Source organism: Nicotiana tomentosiformis, chromosome 1, assembly GCF_000390325.3.
Source record: "Nicotiana tomentosiformis chromosome 1, ASM39032v3, whole genome shotgun sequence".
Taxonomy (NCBI): Eukaryota; Viridiplantae; Streptophyta; class Magnoliopsida; order Solanales; family Solanaceae; genus Nicotiana; species Nicotiana tomentosiformis.
The window spans coordinates 11,071,886-11,093,196 of NC_090812.1; the positions used below are offsets into that span (position 1 = coordinate 11,071,886).

General features: G+C 37.8%; 3 protein-coding genes across 3 annotated transcripts; all 3 read left to right on the top strand.

Annotated features, from left to right (window-relative positions):
- Nucleotides 1–2,452: 2,452 nt before the first annotated feature.
- LOC104088320 (uncharacterized) lies at nucleotides 2,453–4,807 on the top strand. Its single transcript, XM_009592980.4, has 3 exons — nucleotides 2,453–2,762; nucleotides 3,179–3,469; nucleotides 4,074–4,807. Exons 1-3 carry the CDS (start codon nucleotides 2,655–2,657, stop codon nucleotides 4,659–4,661), a joined length of 987 nt encoding a protein of 328 aa, XP_009591275.1. The 5' UTR covers nucleotides 2,453–2,654; the 3' UTR covers nucleotides 4,662–4,807.
- Nucleotides 4,808–5,011: 204 nt separating this feature from the next.
- Nucleotides 5,012–8,748, top strand: LOC104088318 (pentatricopeptide repeat-containing protein At2g44880). Its single transcript, XM_070177272.1, has 3 exons — nucleotides 5,012–8,030; nucleotides 8,362–8,473; nucleotides 8,693–8,748. Exon 1 carries the CDS (start codon nucleotides 5,379–5,381, stop codon nucleotides 7,188–7,190), a length of 1,812 nt encoding a protein of 603 aa, XP_070033373.1. The 5' UTR covers nucleotides 5,012–5,378; the 3' UTR covers nucleotides 7,191–8,030; nucleotides 8,362–8,473; nucleotides 8,693–8,748.
- LOC104088319 (uncharacterized) lies at nucleotides 8,037–9,401 on the top strand. The gene is made up of 4 exons (XM_009592979.3): nucleotides 8,037–8,179; nucleotides 8,362–8,473; nucleotides 8,693–8,753; nucleotides 8,883–9,401. The coding sequence occupies exons 1-4, from the start codon at nucleotides 8,149–8,151 to the stop codon at nucleotides 9,213–9,215; spliced, it is 537 nt and encodes a 178-aa protein (XP_009591274.1). The 5' UTR covers nucleotides 8,037–8,148; the 3' UTR covers nucleotides 9,216–9,401.
- Nucleotides 9,402–21,311: the final 11,910 nt, after the last annotated feature.

Consider the following 21,311-nt stretch of genomic DNA (forward strand, 5'->3'; position numbering starts at 1 on the left):
GGGCCATTTTTTATGTCATTTTGGCGGCTTATTATGCGATCGCAAAACTATTTCGCGGGCCACACTCTGATCGCATATCCGGCTTTGAGATTTTTCGGAGAGAGGTTCTGCGGCACATTATGCGACTGCAGAACAGGTCTGCGGGCCGCATAGTGACCGCAGACCCAGGCAAAAAAAAATTCCAGTCTTTGGCACCAAATTGTGCGGCCGGTATGCGGACCGCATATCCATTCTGCGGTCGCATATGCGACCACATATCCTGTTCCGGGGCTACATTTTTGTATTTTTATAACCCGACCCTACTTTGTTATATATACGCAAAGGGCCATATTTTGAGCAAAAATCTGATATTTTGAGGGTGAGAGAGTGCCCTAGAGTGGGAGAGAGTTCTTCAACAATTCATTCATCAAGTCTTGCTCAAATCTTGGAAGATTAACAAGGATAACTCACTAGGTCTTCATCCTAAAAGGTAAGACTTTACACCCTAGTCCTTAATTTCAAAATTTATCTAAGAATGGGTAATTAGCAAGACAATTCTTGGGTATGAGAGTTGTTTATTTTGCATGCATGTGTTATCAAAGGGTGTAGGAAGATTGTGAGCTAAAAATGGTAAATACTGGGTTGTGGGATGATGGAATCCTCCATAAAAGGACCTTGAAACCTTAACGCACACCTAGTGTTTGATAAAATACTCAAATGAGCTAGAACCATGATCATCTTCCTAATTTTGGTTCAATTTGTCATATTTCTAAAATAGATTGAAGTTGCTAAAAATTTCGAAATATTTTATAGTTTAAGGAAGCTCAATTGAGGTATGTTGCCTAAACCCTTCTTTAAGAATTGGAACCCTAATATCTTTGTAAGTTCCAAGATATTTATTACAAGTTGAGTATTCCGAATAAGTTTTGTGACAAAGATATATGTTTAATTTGTGTTTCAAATGCTCTCATGATATTATATTATAAATTGAGGATGTGTTCCAAACTATGAATTGTGTATCTACATGTTATGATTCCAAGTCGTAATTTATGTGGAAAACTATTATGCCAAATTGTGTAGAGAATATGATTGGGGTTACACCTCCACCCGCATATATTAGGGTGAGGCGGCAGGGCTGCTTTATATATGATTTTGGTATTGTTGTTACACCACCACCCACATATATATATTGGGGTGAGTCGGCATGGCCGCTTTGTGTAGGTATTGGTATCGTTGATGCATTTTCACCCGCATATATTGGGGTAAGGCGGTGGGGCCGCTTTGTGTGAAAATGGGTATTGTGTTTACACCTCCACCCGCATATATTGGGGTGAGGCGGCAGGGCCGCTTGAGTAAGAGTTTTGGTATTGTGTTTACACCTCCACCCGCTTTGCCGGGGGCACTGCATCTTTAATGGATGCAGGTGGTTCCACAACGGAGGATACTGAACAGTGATAGCAGTGTTCATTCTTTCCAGCTGACTTGGTGAGTCACATCTCATTCCGCGGTTGTGCATCTTTTGTTTCGTATGAGGTATCGTGTTTTGATGTATAGTCGGAGCCTTGTTACCGGCACTATCATTGCACTCTTTGGTATTTTTAGAGGCTCCGTAGACTAAATGTAGGTTGTATATGGGTGTTGGGAATGTTAAACAAGTTGTGTTATGATTAAATCACTCATCCCACTTTGAACCATGAAGGTGTGTGTGCGTGTTTTTGAGAATTATTAAATGAGGTTACTAATGAAATGATTTAGTATTGTGTACATGATCTCCCTACTGTCTAATTAACGAAAATATGTATTATCCTTATTCATGGATGAGTTTGGGTAGAAGAAAATCTAATAGGCTTGCTCGACCGGGTTCACTCGATTGAGCGCCGGTCGTACTCCCCGAGTTTGGGGCGTGAAAAATTTTGGCTAAAAACTCGGTAAAACAATCTAAAACCTTTCCTATTTATTATTTTCTTAAGGGGCGTGTAAAAGAGAAACATAACATATAATTTGAGACGGAAGGAGTAGTACTTCACTTGCTCCCTCCCCGTGTCCACTAGCACTCCTGTCCAGAGAGAAGAAGAGAAGGCAAAAAATCGGGTAAGCCAACAGCCCAGTGAACCGGGCGAGGCACTCGAAGAAAGGGGGCACATTGAGCAAGTACAAGAAATTGGCCCCGCTCCGCTTTCTTAAAACGTATTCTATGTTCTCCAATTTATGTTGCGAAACTCGAATTTCGAGAGTCAAACATCTTGATTTTGAACGTGAATTCGGATATAAAATTTTTAAGTTTTTTGAAATAAAATTTACATATTTGAAAAGTACGTAAAATGTATTATAAGTCACAATAGTTAATAATTCAAAATATATATAAAAAGAAGTGAAAAAAATTCAACTTCGCCACATAAATTGGGATGGGGATTAGTAATTAAGAAAAACAATTGGAATGCAAATTAATGTATATAAATTGTTCAAAGACACCCTGTGTTTTATTTCGTCACATTTAGTCCCACCTTGTTCCAAGATTTTGCTGCCATTAGTCGAATCTTCCTCGACCCAAACTCGAGGGTTCTCGACCAGACCAACGCTGAAAACTGCAGATTCAGATTCCTTTGCCAATATTAACGAATTCTCCGTTAGCAATTCAATAGCATGGGCTAAAATTTGTAGCTCAGGTTTTTCCCATGGATCGTTGGACAGGAATGTTGAAGGTGCCCATGAACACTAATAGCAGCACATATTATCGAGTTGCAGCTTCTCTTTGCCTTTCCGCTTCTACTAAATCACTCTCTGTAAGTTCTTAACAAACCCTAGACCCTGCAGAAAGTTCAATTAATCAAACACCCCACCTCCCAATCAAATACACTTCTTATTCTTTTTTATTTTAAGAACTGACTTTTTAACATTGTAGCTATTTGGATCAATCCATTAATCAATTGCGCCTCAATTCCAAATAAGTTGGGGTCGTTTATATAAATCCATTCAGCTATGTTTCAATTCCAAATTCGTTGGGGTCGTTTATATGTAGCTGTGTAGCAATGTTCACATAGGCGGAGTTATGTAGCTATGTAAATACTGAAAAAGGAAATTTTGATTTCCTGTATTAAAGTGATGGATATTTTAATTTGTGTAGCAGTAAAATTGCTTGCTTTATTGGTTTTAATGGAATCATCAGCTCTTATTGCCTTACATTTTGTATGAGAGATAGGTACCTGTTGCAAATGCCATTTTTTTCAATGGAGATAAGGTTGAAGGGACAGGAAATCAAGTGATTGAGAGGCTATCTGACCTGCAAAAAATAGCTGAAATCTTGGTTTCAAAATTCGGGAAATCTATCAATGCTTGGGTTGTTGAGGCACCAGTTTTTAATGGGCCTTTTGCGGTTTATAAGGACTTTATCCCTTCTGTCAATGAATATGGAGAGCCAAAATCTTATGATGCAGATGGGTTCCCTGCTTCTTCCTCCATTGTCTTGCTTTTGTGGAATTGCCTGAAAGAGGTAATTATCTATTGCTCCAAGTACTTGACTTGCTTTCAGTATTCACAATGTATCACTTTTAGGTAAATATTACACTAATTTTCAATAGAAATCCTAAATAAGCCTTGGATCTAAGTGAAGTTTCTGACCATTTACTTGCAACCATCTAGTGAAAGAAGAAGTCTTTTGAGCTCTTTAGGCTAGATTCGCGCTAAACATGTTCGTGGGAAGACAGAGATGGTTGTGGAGGTCGTAGAGTCTATTCAGTTCGCTGTTGCAAAATCATAGGAGAAAGTACTTTGCCATTTGTGAAGAGTGTATTGGTTCTGTAATTCTCGCAAGAATACGTGATGAATTACCAATTTCTTTTTGCTATACTTCTTATGCAGCTTACATTAAGGCTATAACTTGCTTTTCTGGTGGCTTGTGAATATTCTTGTTCTATTTATGTGTTTATTTAATTTGACCTTGATTGGCTTGTCCATATGCAGAATATTAGGAATGAAAGTGATATATTGCCTCTTTAAAGAGGGCGATTAGTACTTCTTCTTGCACATTTTTACATCACATGCAATGTTTTTCCATATTTCCAGTTGTTTAACAATCTACTCTACTGCCTTGGCAGGCAAAAAATGTCATTTCGGGGAAGGCAAAAGAGCCCTATCAAGCTGAAGTTTCTACATCATCTTCAAGTACACCAAGAACATTACTACTTGGATTTAGTAAGGGCGGTACTGTACTCAACCAGCTGGTTACTGAGCTTGGTTTTGCACCAGTCCAGTTCACTGAAGACGTATCGCTAGCAAATAAGAATGTGACAAATGGAGGATTTGCCTCCTTGAAACAAGATCAGATCATTCCAAATTCTAAGGATAGCTTCTTAAATAGCATAGCTGAATTCCATTACGTAGATGTTGGTCTAAACACAGAGGGAGCATATGTAACCAACCAAGATGTCATTGATAGAATTTCTGAGCGCCTCGTCCAAGGAGCCCCTGGAATTCGGTTTTTCCTTCATGGAACTCCTAGACAGTGGTGTGATGGCCGCAGGATTTGGATCCGGAAGGAGAAGGATGAGTTTTTTCGGCTGCTCAGAGGAGCAACTCGGAAGAATATGGGGAAATTGTATATACGTGAAAGATTATATTTTGGTAATAGGCTCCCTGAACTCCAGATACACTTTGAAATCATGGAGCATTTGGATGTGAGTTGAGTGTTTGTTCCTGATGAAATGCTTGTACTAAAATGTTGTCAACGTCCCGCAACTAGTCTAAGGCATCAATATGATTATGGCCTTTTTGCTCTGCGACTGTCATATATATATTCGTATATGAATGTTGCAGTTCATGAATTTTATCATGTTTCTTTGTATACATTTCATACCTTTTTGTTTCCTTTTTTTTAATTAAAAAAAACAACCTTTGTGATGGTGGCTTTTTCTTTGGGGGGTTGGGGGTGGATAAAGAAGGACAATATATTTGTGTTTCAAATATTCTGAGACAGTGTCCTATCCAAAAAACATATTCTCAGATAGTGGTCTTTAGTTGGCTTAGTTTGGATTTGTTTTCAAAATAATGTTGGAAGAACTCGTTTTCTTAGATTGGTTTCCAAAAAATAATTACGTGTTTGGGTTGAGTTTTGCGAAAAGTGATTTTAACCAATGTTACTGGTGAATTTGAATCTATCACTGGTACTGAAAGGTGCGATCTCGGGGTCAATGAGTTGGTATTGAAGAGTGTAATCTAGTGGTTGGTATGGATTAAGCTTAAGCTACGATAAACGAAGTTATAAATTCTAAAGGACATACTACTAAGGACCTTATAGGTGGATGCCACAAATCATAATTGCCGTTATAAAATAGAGTGAATACATCCAAAGTTCTGCACAACTGACTTTCCAAGACTACAATGTAACTCCCAAAACCCAGTCAATGAATTATAGAAACACCCATTGGCTATGGAGCACAATAGAGAGAAAATGTCATGCTTTGCTCCAACAAAGGAACTCCAAAGCCACCCTTCTCCGCATTCACGCCGTAATGCTTCGAAACGCCGTTGATAGTAACGTCAATCTCCTCACCAAACTCATTTCCAGCTTCTCCGTCAGCGACCCAGTAGCTGGAATCAGCCATGGACGCCGCGTGTTCGACACAAGTCCCCAAAAGGACGACACTTTCCTCAGTAACACCATGATAAAGTCCCACATGGGAGTTGGCCAATTCGCCGAATCAACACTTCTGTATAGAGATTTACTAAGACACACTAGTTTTGAACCGGACAATTACACGTTTTCTAGCCTTTCCAAGTGTTGTGGTGCAAGAGTAGTGTTGTGGGAAGGCTTGGAAGTTCATAATCATGTATTGAAGTATGGGTTTGTGTCGAATTTATTTGTGGCTACTTCCTTGGTTGATATGTATGGGAAGCTTGATGAAATGGGTTTTGCTAGGAAGTTGTTTGATAAAATGCTTGAGAGAAGTTCAGTCTCGTGGACAGCTTTGATTGGTGGTTATTTGAAGTGTGGAGGTATAGGTATTGCTGAAGGACTTTTTGATACAATGCCTGAGAAAGATGTAGCTGCATTCAATGTGATGATTGATGCTTACGTGAAGAAAGGAGATATGGTGTCAGCAAATAGATTGTTTGAGGCAATGCCGGAGAGAAATGTGATTTCTTGGACTAGTATGATCGATGGGTACTGCAGTAATGGTAGTGTAAGTGAAGCCATGGTATTATTTGATGCAATGCCGGAGAGGAATTTATTCTCTTGGAATGCAATGATTGGTGGATACTGTCAAAACAAACAGCCGCAAGAGGCTTTGAAATTGTTTCACGAGTTGCAGACAGTGACGACATTGGAGCCGGATGATGTTACTTTTGTTAGTGTGCTACCAGCTATTGCTGATTTAGGTGCGTTAGATTTGGGTAACTGGGTTCACCAGTATGTGAAGAGGAAAAAATTAGATAGATCTTCAAATGTTTGCACTGCTTTGGTTGATATGTATGGCAAGTGTGGGGAAATTGCAAAAGCCAGGGAATTTTTCGATGAGGTAAAACTAAAAGAGACATCAAGTTGGAATGCTTTAATTAATGGATTGGCGGTCAATGGATCTGCTAAAGAAGCATTGGAGGTGTTTGAGGAGATGAAGAATAAAGGATACAAGCCGAATGAGGTTACTATTCTTGGTGTTTTGTCAGCTTGTAACCATGGTGGATTGGTGGAGGAAGGCAAGAAATGGTTTATAGCAATGGAGAATTATGGGCTTACTCCGCAAATTGAGCACTATGGTTGTCTAGTTGATCTCTTGGGGAGGTCAGGGTGTTTGGAGGAAGCCGAAAACTTGATCGAAACCATGCCTTATGAGGTCAATGGAATAATATTGAGTTCCTTTCTATTTGCTTGCGGTTATGCCAAAGATGTTACAAGGGCTGAGAAGGTGAAGAAAAAGGCAATTGAGATGGAACCGTGGAATGATGGAATCTACATTATGTTGAGGAACTTGTATGCCACCGACAAAAGGTGGAGTGATGTTGAAGACATTAAGGGCTGGATGAGGAGAGAAGGGGCAAAAAAAGAGGCAGGTTGCAGTACAATTGAAGTTAATGGTATGGTTTGGGAATTTTTAGCTGGAGATAAGATACATCCACAGTGTGAGGAAATACGTCTTCTATTGGAGCATTTGCGGTTGTACATGAGAGGTCAGGATACACCTTATAGTAATGATATTGGATTGGCTGAATTTTGAATGACGACCATCTTGCCAATACTACATGTGTTTCACAGCTTGTATATACTGGTGTTTTCCCACATATCTCAGATGTCAGCCTTGAGGTTAACGAATAACATGCACGACAATCAAGATGGGCACAAAGACCACAACCTATAAGGAGACATGATAAACACCCTTACCTTCCCGAAAACGGTGCGGTACTAATGTGGTGAACTGATTCTTTGTTAAGAGTGTAATTTATAAACTAAAGTTGTGAACCATAAGAAGAGCCTGCGGGGCGGAGGGAAACCAGTACTTGAATGCAGTACTTGAATGCAGGGGCGGAGGGAGAGTGTTGCATGCGGGTTCGGACGAACTCAGTAGCTTTTTGCTTAGACATTGTATTTATAGTAGAAAATCTATCAAATATAAATAAATAGTTAATTGCGAACCCAGTAGCTAACGAGCTATGGGTTCGGTTGCAAATTCATAACCCATAAATTTTAAATACTGGCTTCGCCTGAATGTCAGTGTTGGCTTGGAATCAGAAATGTCCGCTGCACAAGTATGGTTCTTTTGAAATTACTGTTGCATGATAAAGACAGAGCGTCATGTGGGAGTCCATCGTGTAGATTCCTGCTTAAGCTAAAGCTTGATAGAAGTCAAGAATCTACACCATTAGCTCCCACATGATGAAAGTTTGTAATTTTAATGTTGGAATCAGAATTGTCCCTGGCACAAGATATGGTTCTTTTGGGATTACTGTTGCATGGCAAAATTAGAGCATCATGTAGAGCCCATCGTGTAGATTCCTGCTTAAGTCCAAGCTAAATCTTGATGAAAGTCAGGAATCAGATATAGCAAACCAATGGAAAGGTAGTTACTGGATTCTTTGCTTGCACACATCACCTAGACAGACAAACAAGGCATTCCTAGTCTTTCTTTATCGTTCTTTATATACTTTCATTGAATCTATTTGTTCATATTGGCAAAGATGGGTCTAATCATGAGCTTCATGGGAAAAGGTCAATCATCTTCACTTTCTTTTAAAACTTATACTTTTGCTAATCATCTCTATTCGTCACCTCGTATTTTCTGGGTTTCCCCTCATTCCCCCAAGTCAAGTTTCTTTGAGCATAGCTGTGTTTGTACATTTTATGTTCAGAAGGCAATGACATTTGTAAACCATAACCATTCAACTCTACAGGATTGCCAACACAGGTTATAGGTAAGGTGACGGGAAAATTTCATGAGTCTTTCGTGGATAAAAATATCACGGATTTTGAAGAGTTCCATCTGACAATTCTTGACATGTTCGTGTAAGATTCTTTGTCCAAAACTCTGATAAACTTATGTTGATACAACGAGCCTTAACTACCAAAGAAAAATGAAGATGCAATTGGCCTTATTTATAAATATATTATCATTTGGGTGTCTGACTAACTGCCAGCATCTGGTTTGTTCTTAGGATATTCCTAGCTAAATGAAACCATAAAACCATTATCCTTAGGTAACGCTGAAATTTCTTTTTTCCACAGCACTGTGAATGGTGCATTGCCTGGTAAGCACTGGATTGTGCCTTCGCGAGACAAAATTGAGGTCATTCTCTCTCTCTCTCTCTCTCTCTCTCTCTCTCTCTCTCTCTCTATATATATATATATATATATATATGCGCGCACACACACATACAAAAACAACTGGTTCCTAATGCATCTTTAACAAATATAGGAGTGTTTTGAAAAGTGGAAGCAACTCGATGAAGAAGGCAAGAAGAAGAAGGTCCTAGAGTTCATGGAGAAGAACATAAAACTAAACAGGTTAGATCAGACTTCGCTCATCATTGGGCTGGCAACACCGCCTGCAGCAATGGCAGCCAAGAAAGCCGGTGAAGGTGTGCCTCAACTCAAATTTATTAAATCCATCCCCGACGTTCTGTTTGTGCCTGCTGCTACACTGGTGGCTCTTGCGTCAGTTAAGATTTCCAGAAAGATATTCCTCCAACAGGCAGCATCTGAAGACCGTCTAATTGAAAAAAACCATCCTGGAACATCGGATTCTTAAGCTTCGAGATGAAAATTTTCAATTGGTATACAAGTTTGTTTTACTGTTATTCAACCGTTCTTACCAGTCAAATGTAAAAAAAGAAACATCACATTTGACATGCATATAACAGTTGGAGATAATCAATAAAACCATGCACATTCTATGTATTCTCAAAATAAGGAATTAAACATGCTCTTTATTAGACGAACTGGTTTCAAACCATTCCTACCACTACCAGTCAAATATAGGGGAGTGTCTCATTATACCAAAAAATTCACAAATTTATGAAGGAAAGAGAACTTCCTCACACTTAGGCTTGTGACACATAGCGCGTTAACATACAGTGGTAAACCACAAGGTAAATTCAAGAAACTCTTCCAAGTTAAAAGGGACAAGGATAGTGCCCACCCTGACATGTGAACAGACCTCAAAATGAAAAGGGGTCACCTTTCTCGGCATCTTCTATTATAAAATAGCTCAGATGATGAGTGACAACTTAATGCTATGCCTACAAGAATATGACCACTAACATGTTTTCCCGTGAAACACATTTGCTAACCAAGGAGAATATACTCCCATATGCCCACATGAAACACATTCACATCCAATATAACACGTTGAAGATAAACAATTAATGGAATACAGAACAGCTGAAGTATTACTTTTGATTTAGAAGGATCAAACTGAAGTTCAGAGGTTAATAAGAAACAAAAAAAAAACTCAAGTATATCTAAGAGGGTTTGAATTCGTTTTGTTGATGGTGAGGTAGAGTTCACCTCTTTAATTTTGCAAAATGATTTCTTAACCACATCGTAGCTTTTAGAATGTACTCTGACTCCCTTCAACTTGTCAAACTATTGTGAGTTGAGTTGATTTCAGTCACAGCTCATCCTCCATTAATGGAGGTCTAAACGAGTAAGCTGAGTTTAAGGGAAGAAGGTGAACATTAGAGAGAGAATAGTTGGTGAGGAACTTTCTAGTATATTGAAAATGTAATTACAAAATCTGATATACATCACACATATATATACATGATTAATAGACTCCACTAACTTAATCCCCAATTAACTAATGCCAACTACTGTAATTACTCTAACCAACTGGTGACAACTGGCTAACTGCCTTGTCCAACTGTCATACTGTCTCATATTCTCACACACCCCCTGAAGCTGGAGGGTGGAGAATGTTAAACACTCCAAGCTTGCTCAACAAATATTCATGATGTACTCTCCCAAGTCCTTTAGTCAATAGATCTGCATGCTGCTCCTTTGTCCCTATGTGATGAGTCTTAATCTTGCCATCTTTGATCTTATATCTCACAAAGTGACAATCAATCTCTATATGCTTGGTCTTTTCGTAAAATATAGGATTGGCTGTAATCTGTAGGGCTGCCTTACTATCACAAAACACACTCACAAGTTGCATAATGGAAATGCCACGCTCTGTAAACAACCCAAGTAGCCAAACTACTTCTGCAGTAGCTGTTGCAAGACTTCTATATTCTGCTCCTGCTGAGCTTCTAGACACAATCTGTTGCGTATTAGATTTTCATGACACCAATGATTCCCCAAACTTCACAAAGAAATCAGTTACTGACCTTCTGGTATTAGGACATGCAGCCCAGTCTGCATCACAAAAGCAAGTCGGACTGTTTGCACTTTTACTGCTCAGTAGAATTCCCATTCCTGGATTCAATTTGATATATCTTACAACTCTTATTGTTGCTTTGCAGTGAGATTGCTTGGGTGACTGCATAAATTGACTAAGTGTTTGCACAACAAATATTATATATGGCCTTATGATAGTCAGATATATTAATCTCCCAATAAATCTCTGATAACTTGAAGCATCCTTCATCAATTCATCTCCAGATACCCCAACATGTACATCAAATTCTGCTAAAGTAAACTTTTGATTCATATCTATTGGAGTGGCCACTAGTTTAGTAGCTCCTAACCCTAGATCAGAAATCAATTGCAAGGCATACTTCCTTTAGTTTAGTAAGATCCCTTTGTTGGATCTCATAACTTCAATTCCCAAGAAATACTTCAATTCTCCCAAATTCTTTACTTTGAACTTGTAATTTAAAACATCTTTGGTTTCCTGAATGAACTGCTCATTGTTTCATGTAATGAGCAGATCATCCACATACACAAGAACATCCACAAAGTCTGCTTCTTTCTTTTTGGTAAATAGTGAATAGTCATATAGACTTTGCTTATACCCTGCTTCAAGAAGTGCCTAAGTTTGATATTCCATTGTATTGAAGTTTACTTTAGTCCATATAAGGACTTCACTAGCTTGTGCACCTTAGTCTCCCCATGTCTTCTAAAACCTTGAGGCATTTCCATATATACTTCTTCATATAAGTCTCCCTGCAAAAATGCATTATACACATCCATTTGATACATAGTCCACCATTGTGATGCTGCTACTGCAATAACTGGCCTAACAGTTACCATTTTGGCAACTGGTGAAAAGGTCTCATGGTAGTCTAACCCCTCTTTTTGGCTGTATCCTTTTGCTACTAGCCTGGCCTTGAATCTTTCAACATTTTCATTAGCTTTATACTTTATTTTATACACCCATTTTGATCCAATTGTGTTCTTTCCCTTGGGCAAGTCGACTATCTCCCATGTCATGTTGTCCTCCAATGCCTTGATTTCCTGCTTCATTGCTTCAACCCATCTCTTGTTTCTTGATGCTTCTGTGAAGTTCTGTGGTTCTGTGAGTGCTGAGACCTTTGCCATAAAGCTTTTACATGCCTGTGAAAGCTGATCATAACATAGATAGTCTGAAATAGGATATAGTGCCACATTATGTACTTTGTTCTTGGTAACATAATCTTGTAACCATATAGGTTCTTTGGTGCTTCTACCAGATCTTCTTGGATCTTGACCTCTGGTTTCTAAGGGTACATATTCAGGTACAACATCTATGCATTCAACATCCAAAGATTGGCCTGGTGCAGAATTATTTTCTCCATGCTCATCATGTTTAGCTTGTTGAGGTTCAAGTACTTGTTCAGATACTGCAGCATCATCAATATTGTTGTTACATCCCGTACTTTAATACTAGGATGAGTCGTAGTAATTCATATTAGCATGAAGGGATTAAGACCATTTACGAGATTATAAAGAATCTGTGATTAAGTTATTATAAGACCCCGTAAGTTTAACAACCTTGATACCGTTATATACATTTGATATGATATTTTGAATAGAACATTCTTGTAAAAAAAAAATAAGATTTGAAAAATATAATTTTATATAGTTATTAATATTATTACTTTCGAATATGCTTTAAATTATACACATAATATGAGAAAGTTTATGAGATTTTTTTTATTGTAAAGATAGAAATTATTATTTTTTTCCACAAGAAAAGAAGGTTATCTTTTTTATCATTTTAAGAACTAAGCGTACGAAAATTTATACTCTTTATATAAGATTAGAAAAATTAGAAGTTGAGAAAATATATGTATTTTTACATTGATGTTTTAATAAAATAATAGTGTATATATTGATTAATTGTGGGGATTAAGTGAGAATTTTGGATAAGTACTGAGGGACAACCTCCACTTAGGAGTATGGAATTTTGGCAGCAAATTAGTGACTCTTTACTTACCTTATTAGGTGAAAAAAACTATACATATAGCATTTACACTTCTTAGACGTGAAGATTTCATCAAGTGATTGTGATTAGATTTAATCTATTCTAGACTTCTTTTTATTTTATTTCAATAGGTGTTCATTCCATTTCTCCAACAACTTGTAAAATCAATGAACTTGTGTATAAAGAATGAATCAAAAACGTTTAGCATCTCTTTAGTTAATAGCTAATTCCTTCATGTTGAGAATTCATGCCAACACCTTGAGGATAATTCTTTTGAATGTGATCCTAGTCTAATTCTTTATCTACGACCTTCTCGAGCTCTTATGAGCAATTAAGGTATGTTAAGGCCAATCCTTCATTCTTTTGGCACAATCTAAGTAACGATACATAAACGTAATGCTATTCCATAAATGATTCTACTCTTAGCAGTTAAGGATGTCTATGTTATTCATTCATGTAAAGTGATATTCAACGATGTCTAAGTATGTTCCTAAGTCTCTATTGAGGTATTTGATAAAGATGTTAATGTTTATAATATAGTGATACATGCATCTTCATGCATTTACCACCGTGCTACGACCGGTCAGGCAGTCATGCATTTACCATCGAGCTACGGTCGGTTGGGCAGTTATACATTTACCACCGAGCTACGGCCGGTCGGGCAGTCATGCATTTACCACTGAGCTACGGCCGATTGAGCAGTTATACATTTACCACCGAGCTACGGCTGGTCGGGCAGTCATGTATTTACCACCTCGTTACGGCCGGTCACGCAGTTACCACTGATCAGTTGGGTAGTCATGCATCATACGATTTAGATAATAGTCTCAAAGAGAAGCATTATATAACTAAGTATACTAAGTATGCATATACGGTGGCACTTCAGAGATTCAGGTTGATTCTTATATCTCTTTAATTAATGTTGACTTATGGATATGTTTCAGTTCTGCCTTACATACTCAGTACATTATTTGTACTGACGTCCTTTTGTTGGGGACGCTACATTCATGCCTGCAAGTATAGATAATCAGTTGGACGAGCCCTCATAGTAGACGAGGTTAGCATTCAACGAAGGATCGATAAGATTCCACTTCATTCGGAGAGCAGCCGAGTCTATAAGTCATCGTGTCAGAGTTTTGCTACAGATTTATTTATAGGTCGGTACCCTGTCCCATTTGATGTCAAATAATCTTAGAGACTTTGTAGATAGAGGTTCATTTTGTATAGTATGTCAGAGGCCTTGACAGCCCATATGTACTCATGTTTTATGAACGATGGTTCATTGATACAATGTTTACCCACTTATAGTTATACATTATGAGTTGTGGTCATGTTGGCCCATGACAGTTACAGAATAAAAACATATAAGTTACAGAGGGGTTCGCTCGGGCTAGTATGACACCGGGTGTCATCCACGCCTCCCCAGGTTGGGGCGTGACAATTTCCCTCTTCAACATGAGAAATGAGGGCATCTTCAAAGACTGCATCAGCTTCATCATCTTCATGAGCTTCATAGACTGCATCATAGTCATCAGTTGTATCGGTTTCACCTTCAGATGCATGATCTGCAACAGGTGTCTGCAATGGTTCAAGTGTATGATGTGCAGCATGTAGGCCTGGCAAGTGGGCCGGTCCAGGCCCGGGACCGGCCCAGGACCGCGGGCCAGATGGGCCAAACGGCTAAATAGGCCAGGACCGTTTGATCCGGTTTTAGTGGGCCTGGTCCGGTCTCGTGGGCCGGTCCTATGATTTGGCCCGCCAGGCCCGGGATCGTTTGGCCCACTAGGGCCCGGGACCGGACCGGACCGGGACCGGCCCGGTCCCCTTAGCGGGCCTAGCGGGCCCAACGGCTAATTTTAAATTTTTTTTATTTAACGTTGGATTGTAAAACTCATTTATGAAATTTGTAAGAGATACCATGTAAATTAATATGTAACTTGTATTTTGGCACATCTTGATTAGTTTCTTTTTCTTCTCAATGGTGGTAGTTGTGCTCATTCCATAGGGGGGAGGAAGACAAAGAAAGATATTGCCATGATTTTTAATGCTATAATAAAAATATAACGCATTGATTTGAATATCTCTTTACAATATTTTATTCTTTTATATCTTAAGCTATACATATAGTATAATATAGTATAGTATACATATATATATAAGCTTATATATATACTATACTATAGTCTATACTATATATACATCTCATAAGATATATAAACTATATTCGATATACTATATATACATCTTAAGATATACTATATATACTATACTATATATACATCTTAAGATATACTATATATACATCTTAAGATATAGTATATATACATAGTATACTAGATATATATAGTAGATATACTATACTACATATACATCTTAAGATATACTATATATACTATACTATATATACATCTTAAGATATAAACTATATTCGATATACTATATATACATCTTAAGATATACTATATATATTATACTATATATACTATATAAGATATACTATATATATTATACTACATATACATCTTAAGATATACTATATATACTATACTATATATACATCTTAAGATATACTAAGTATACTAGATATACTAGATATATATAGTAGATGTACATGTATAGATAGTATATCTTAATATGTATATATAGTATATAAATCGAATATATCTTAATATATATATATATATATATATATATATATATATATATATATATATAAGCTTATATATATACTATACTATAGTCTATACTAGATATACTAAGATATACTAAGTATACTAAGATATACTATATATACATCTTAAGATATAGTATATATACTATACTATATATACATCTTAAGATATACTATATATACTATACTATATATACATCTTAAGATATACTATATATATACGTAGTATACTAGATATACTAGATATATATAGTAGATATACTATACTACATATACATCTTAAGATATACTATATATACATCTTAAGATATACTATACTATATATACATCTTAAGATATACTATATATACATCTTAAGATATACTATATATACTATACTACATATACATCTTAAGATATACTAAGTATACTAGATATATATAGTAGATATACATATATATATATAGTATATCTTAAGATGTATATATAGTATATAAATTGAATATAGCTTATATATAGTATATATATATATATATATATATATATATATATATATATATATATATATATATATATATATATATATATATATATATATATATATATATATATATATATATATATATATATATATATAAAAGCTTATATATATACTATACTATAGTCTATACTAGATATACTAAGATATACTAAGTATACTAAGATATACTATATATACATCTTAAGATATACTAAGTATACTAGATATACTAGATATATATAGTAGATATACATGTATATATAGTATATCTTAAGCTATACATATAGTATAATATAGTATAGTATATATATATATATATATATAAGCTATATATATACTATACTATACTATAATATATATACATCTTACTATATATATTATATATATCTTAAGATGTATATTATCAAATATGACTTATATACTATGTATATATAGTATAGTCTGTGTATATATAAGATGTATATATAGTATAGTGTATATATATATATATATATATATATATCTTAAGATGTATACTATAGAATATGACTTATATACTATATATATATAGTATATCTTAAGATGTATATATAGTATATTTTAAGATGTATACTATGTATATATAATATTGTATATATATTTTTTAAGATGTATATATAGTATATAAATCGAATATAGCTTATATATCTTTATTACTATTTTTTTCTCTAACTTCTATACAAAAATAAAAATAAAAATAAAAATTTTCTGTTGGGCCCGTTTAGGCCCGTTTGGGCCCGGAACCGGACCGAGACCGGCCCACTAAACCCGGGCCCGTTAGTTCGTGGTCTCGGTCCCGAGCCGGTTCCAGCAATAAGCCCGCGAGGCCCAGGACCGGACCGTATAGGACCGGCCCACTTAGGACCGGGCCCGGCCCGCTTGCCACCCCTAGCAGCATGTACCTATAATGGTTCATGCTCAAATGCTACACTCTGTCACGACCCAATTTCCCCTCTGTGTGACGTCATGACGGCACCTAGTCTCTATAACTAGGTAAGCCTAATATTTTTGCGGAATAGTGAAATAAAAATATAAATTTAACCAACTATTCAAAAATACACAACAAATCCCAAAACCCGGAACATCGCGAATCACAAACTACAGAAAGAAAAATCTAGTATCTCTCTACATCAGAATCTAACATGGAAAATACATAAAAATAATGAACATGAGAAAGAGTAGAAGGGTACTTCGAGGTCTGCGGACGTGGTAGATATACCTTGAAGTCTCCAAAGCTGTCCCGGCTCACTGATAGTGCGGCTGATAAAGTGCACCTGGATATGCACACGAAAAACATGTGCAGAGAGTAGCATGAGTACACCACAATCGGTACCCAGTAAGTGCTAAGCCTAACCTCGGTCGAGTAGTGACGAGGTCAGGTCAGGTCCCTACTCGCAAATATATAATAAAAATGATATAGAGTGTAATACCACAATAAAATAAAGGCTAAAATTTAACAACAATGAAATCATAGAAGGTAACAGCTCAGTACACAAAAATGACAACAGGGTATCTCCCGAGATAGCGTCTCGTAGTCCCAAATGTAAATGTGCAGGGGGATCTCCCGGAATACCGTTCCGTAGTCCCAAAGTAAATATGCAGTACGCCAAAGTAAATATGTAGTACAAGGGGCATCTCCCGAAATACCGTTCCGTAGTCCCAAAGTAAATATGCAGCGCGAATGATAGAAATACAACTACATCACAAAATTCTTACAATTTAGACTAAGTACCAGTCACGGAAGAAGCAGGAAATTCACTAAGCATACTACACAGAATTCACATAAACGATTAAAACACGTAGACATGTTGTATTAGACTAAACATGATAGCTACACATATTGGAATAACTCAATTAAGAATGAAAATAGATTAGTACTCATTAAAATTGTATAACTCAAAATAACAGGAAAACATGTTGTTGCTCGATAAGAAAATCGGGTTTTACCACACTCACACACACACACAAAGTTAGGCAAGCCACTTACCTCGAACCAAGCTCAATCAATCGGTCACAATGCCTTTCCCACGAATATCCGGCTTTGAATGGCCCAAATCTAGCCAAAAGAAATTACATATCATAAATGCAACCATAATAGACTCATCTAATTAATGAAATCAACACTTTAACAAAAATTTCGAAATTAACTCAAAAATTACACGTCTCGGAACCGGGTAAAAGACACAAAATACGAACACCCATTCACTCACGAGTCTAACCATATAAAAAATTACTCAAATCCGACCACAAATCCTCTTTCAAAACTCGAAATCTTTGTTGAAGAAGTTCTTCCAAAATTTTCCCAATTTCAACACCAAAATCCGAAATTAAATGATGAAATCAACCATAGATTAGTGGAATATAACCATAAAGGAGTAGGAATCATTGCCCAAAAACTTCCTCCGAAAATCTCTCCAAATTTCACCTTCTACCGAGCTCTTAATCAAATATTTGTGTTATGAACTCAACCCTTTTTTTTAACCTTAAATTCTATCCAAGTGAGTTCTTCTTCGCGAACGCGACATCACGATTGCAAACGCGATGTACAATCTTTCACTGGCCCAAAATTCCTCCTTTGCGAACACGAGGGGACTCTCACGAACGCGTACCTTCCACTGATGGACCCTTCGCGAACGCGTAGGCTTAATGCCTGAAGCTCCCTCTGCCCCGTTCCTCTACGCGAATGCGAGGACCATATCGCGAACGTGTAGGCTTAAGGTCTCACACCTTCGCGAATGCGGGAACAACATCATGAATGCGAAGAACAACTTATCTTCCTTTCCCATATGCCCTACGCGATCGCGAGGCACCTCTCGCGAATGCAATGAAGGATTTTTTTGCAAGAAACACCATAAATGTGTCACTTCTCTAAGTCCAAAAATGACCCGTTGAGCATCCGAAACACACCCGAGGCCCTCGGGAGCTCAACCAAACGTACCAACAAGTCCTAAAATACCATACGAACTTAGTCGAATTCTCAAACCACATCAAACAATGCAAAAATCACAAATCATCCTCCGATTCAAACTTAAAGAACTTGAAACTTCCAAATTCGATAATCGATGCCGAAACCAAAAAAATCACGTCTGAATGACCCCAAATTTTGCACACAAGTCATATTCAACACTACAGACCTACTCCAACTTCCGGAATTGGATTTCGAACCCAATATCAAAATTTTCACTACCGGTCCAAAACTCCAAAATTTCGACTTTCGTCATTTCAAGCCTAAATGAGCTACGGGCCCCCAAAACACATTCCGGACATGCCCTAAGCCCAAAATCACCCAACGGAGCTAACGGAATCGACAAAATTCCATTCCAAAATCGTCTTCACATAGTTTCGACCACGGTACAAATTTTAAGACTTAAGCTCTCATTTAGGGACTAAGTGTCCCAAAACACTCCGAAACTCAAAACCAATCATCCCGGCAAGTCACAATAGCAGAAATAGATATAGGGAAAGCAGTTAATAGGGGTTCGGGGCTCTAACTCTCAAAACGACCGTCCGGGTCGTTACATCCTCCCCTCTTAAAACAATCGTTCATCCTCGAACGAGCATAGTGACATACCTGAAGTGGTAAAAAGATGAGGATAACGGCTGCGCATATCTTGCTCGGTCTCCCAAGTCGCCTCCTCGACCGGCTGTCCCCTCCAATGAACCTTCACGGAAGCAATATTCTTTGATCTTAGCTTTCTGACCTACCTGTCTAAAATAGCCACTGGCTCCTCAACATAAGATAGATCCTTGTCCAATTGAACTGAGCTGAAATCCAATACATGGGACGGATCGCCGTGATACTTTCGGAGCCTAAAAATATGGAATACCGGATAAACTCCTGCTAGACTGGGAGGCAAGGAAAGCTCATAAGCAACCTCCCCAACTTGACGCAACACCTTAAATGGACCAATAAACTTTGGGCTCAGCTTGCCCTTCTTCCAAACCTAATAACGCCCTTCATAGGTGAAACCCGAAGCAAGACTCGCTCTCCAACCATGAATGCTACATCGCGTACCTTCTGGTCCGCATAACTCTTCTGTCTGGACTGGGCTATGCGAAGTCTATCCTGAATCACCTTCACTTTTTCCAAGGCATCCTGAACCAAGTCCGTACCCAATAATCTGGCCTCGCCGGGTTCGAACCAACCCACTGGGGACCGACACTGCCTACCGTACAAAGCCTCATACTGTGCCATCTGAATGCTGAACTGATAACTGTTGTTGTAAGCAAAGTCCGCAAGTGGCAAAAACTGGTCCCAAGCACCCTCAAAATCTATTACACACGCACGGAGCATATCCTCTAATATCTGAATAGTGCGCTCGGACTGTTCGTCGGTCTGAGGGTGAAATATTGTGCTCAACTCAACCCGAGTACCCAACTCATGTTGTACAACTCTCTAGAACTGTGATGTAAACTGTGTACCCCGGTCAGATATAATAGATACTGGTATGCCATGAATCCTGACGATCTCACAGATGTAGATTCGAGCTAGTTGCTCGGAAGAATAGGTAGTCATCACATGAATGAAATGAGCCGACTTGGTCAGCCTATCCACAATCATCCAAACTGCATCAAACCTCCGCTGAGTCCGTGGGAGTCCAACAACGAAATCCATAGTGATCCGCTCTTATTTCCACTCCGGAATCTCTAACTTCTGAAGCAATCCACCTGGTCGTTGATGCTCATATTTTACCTACTGCAATTCAGACATCGAGCCACATACTCTACTATGTTCTTCTTCATTCTCCTCCATCATTAATGTTGTTTCAAGTCCTGATACATCTTTGCGGCACCCGGATGAATAGAGTACCGTGAATTATGAGCCTCCTGAAGAATCAACTCATACAAACCATCTACATTGGGCATACATAGCCTGCGCACACATAGCCTGCCTTGCATCCTCAATGCACCATCATCTCCAATAGTGACCTCCTTAGCATCAATGTGTTGCACCGTGTCCTTAAGGATAGGCAGAGGGGGTCATCATATTGACGCTCCCCGATACGATCATAAAGAGAAGACTGAGAGACCACAAAAGCTAATACTCGACTCGGCTCAGAAATATTCAATCTTACAAACTGGCTAGCTAAGGCCTGAACATCCAACACCAATGGCCTCTCTACTGCTGGTAGATATGCTAAACTCCCCAAACTCTCTGCCCGGCGACTCAAAGCATCGGCCACCACATTGGCCTTCCCAGGGTGGTACAAAATAGTGATATCATAATCCTTAAGTAGCTTCAACCACCTCCGCTGATGTAAGTTAATATCTTTCTACTTCAACAGATGCTACAAACTCCGATGATCGGTGT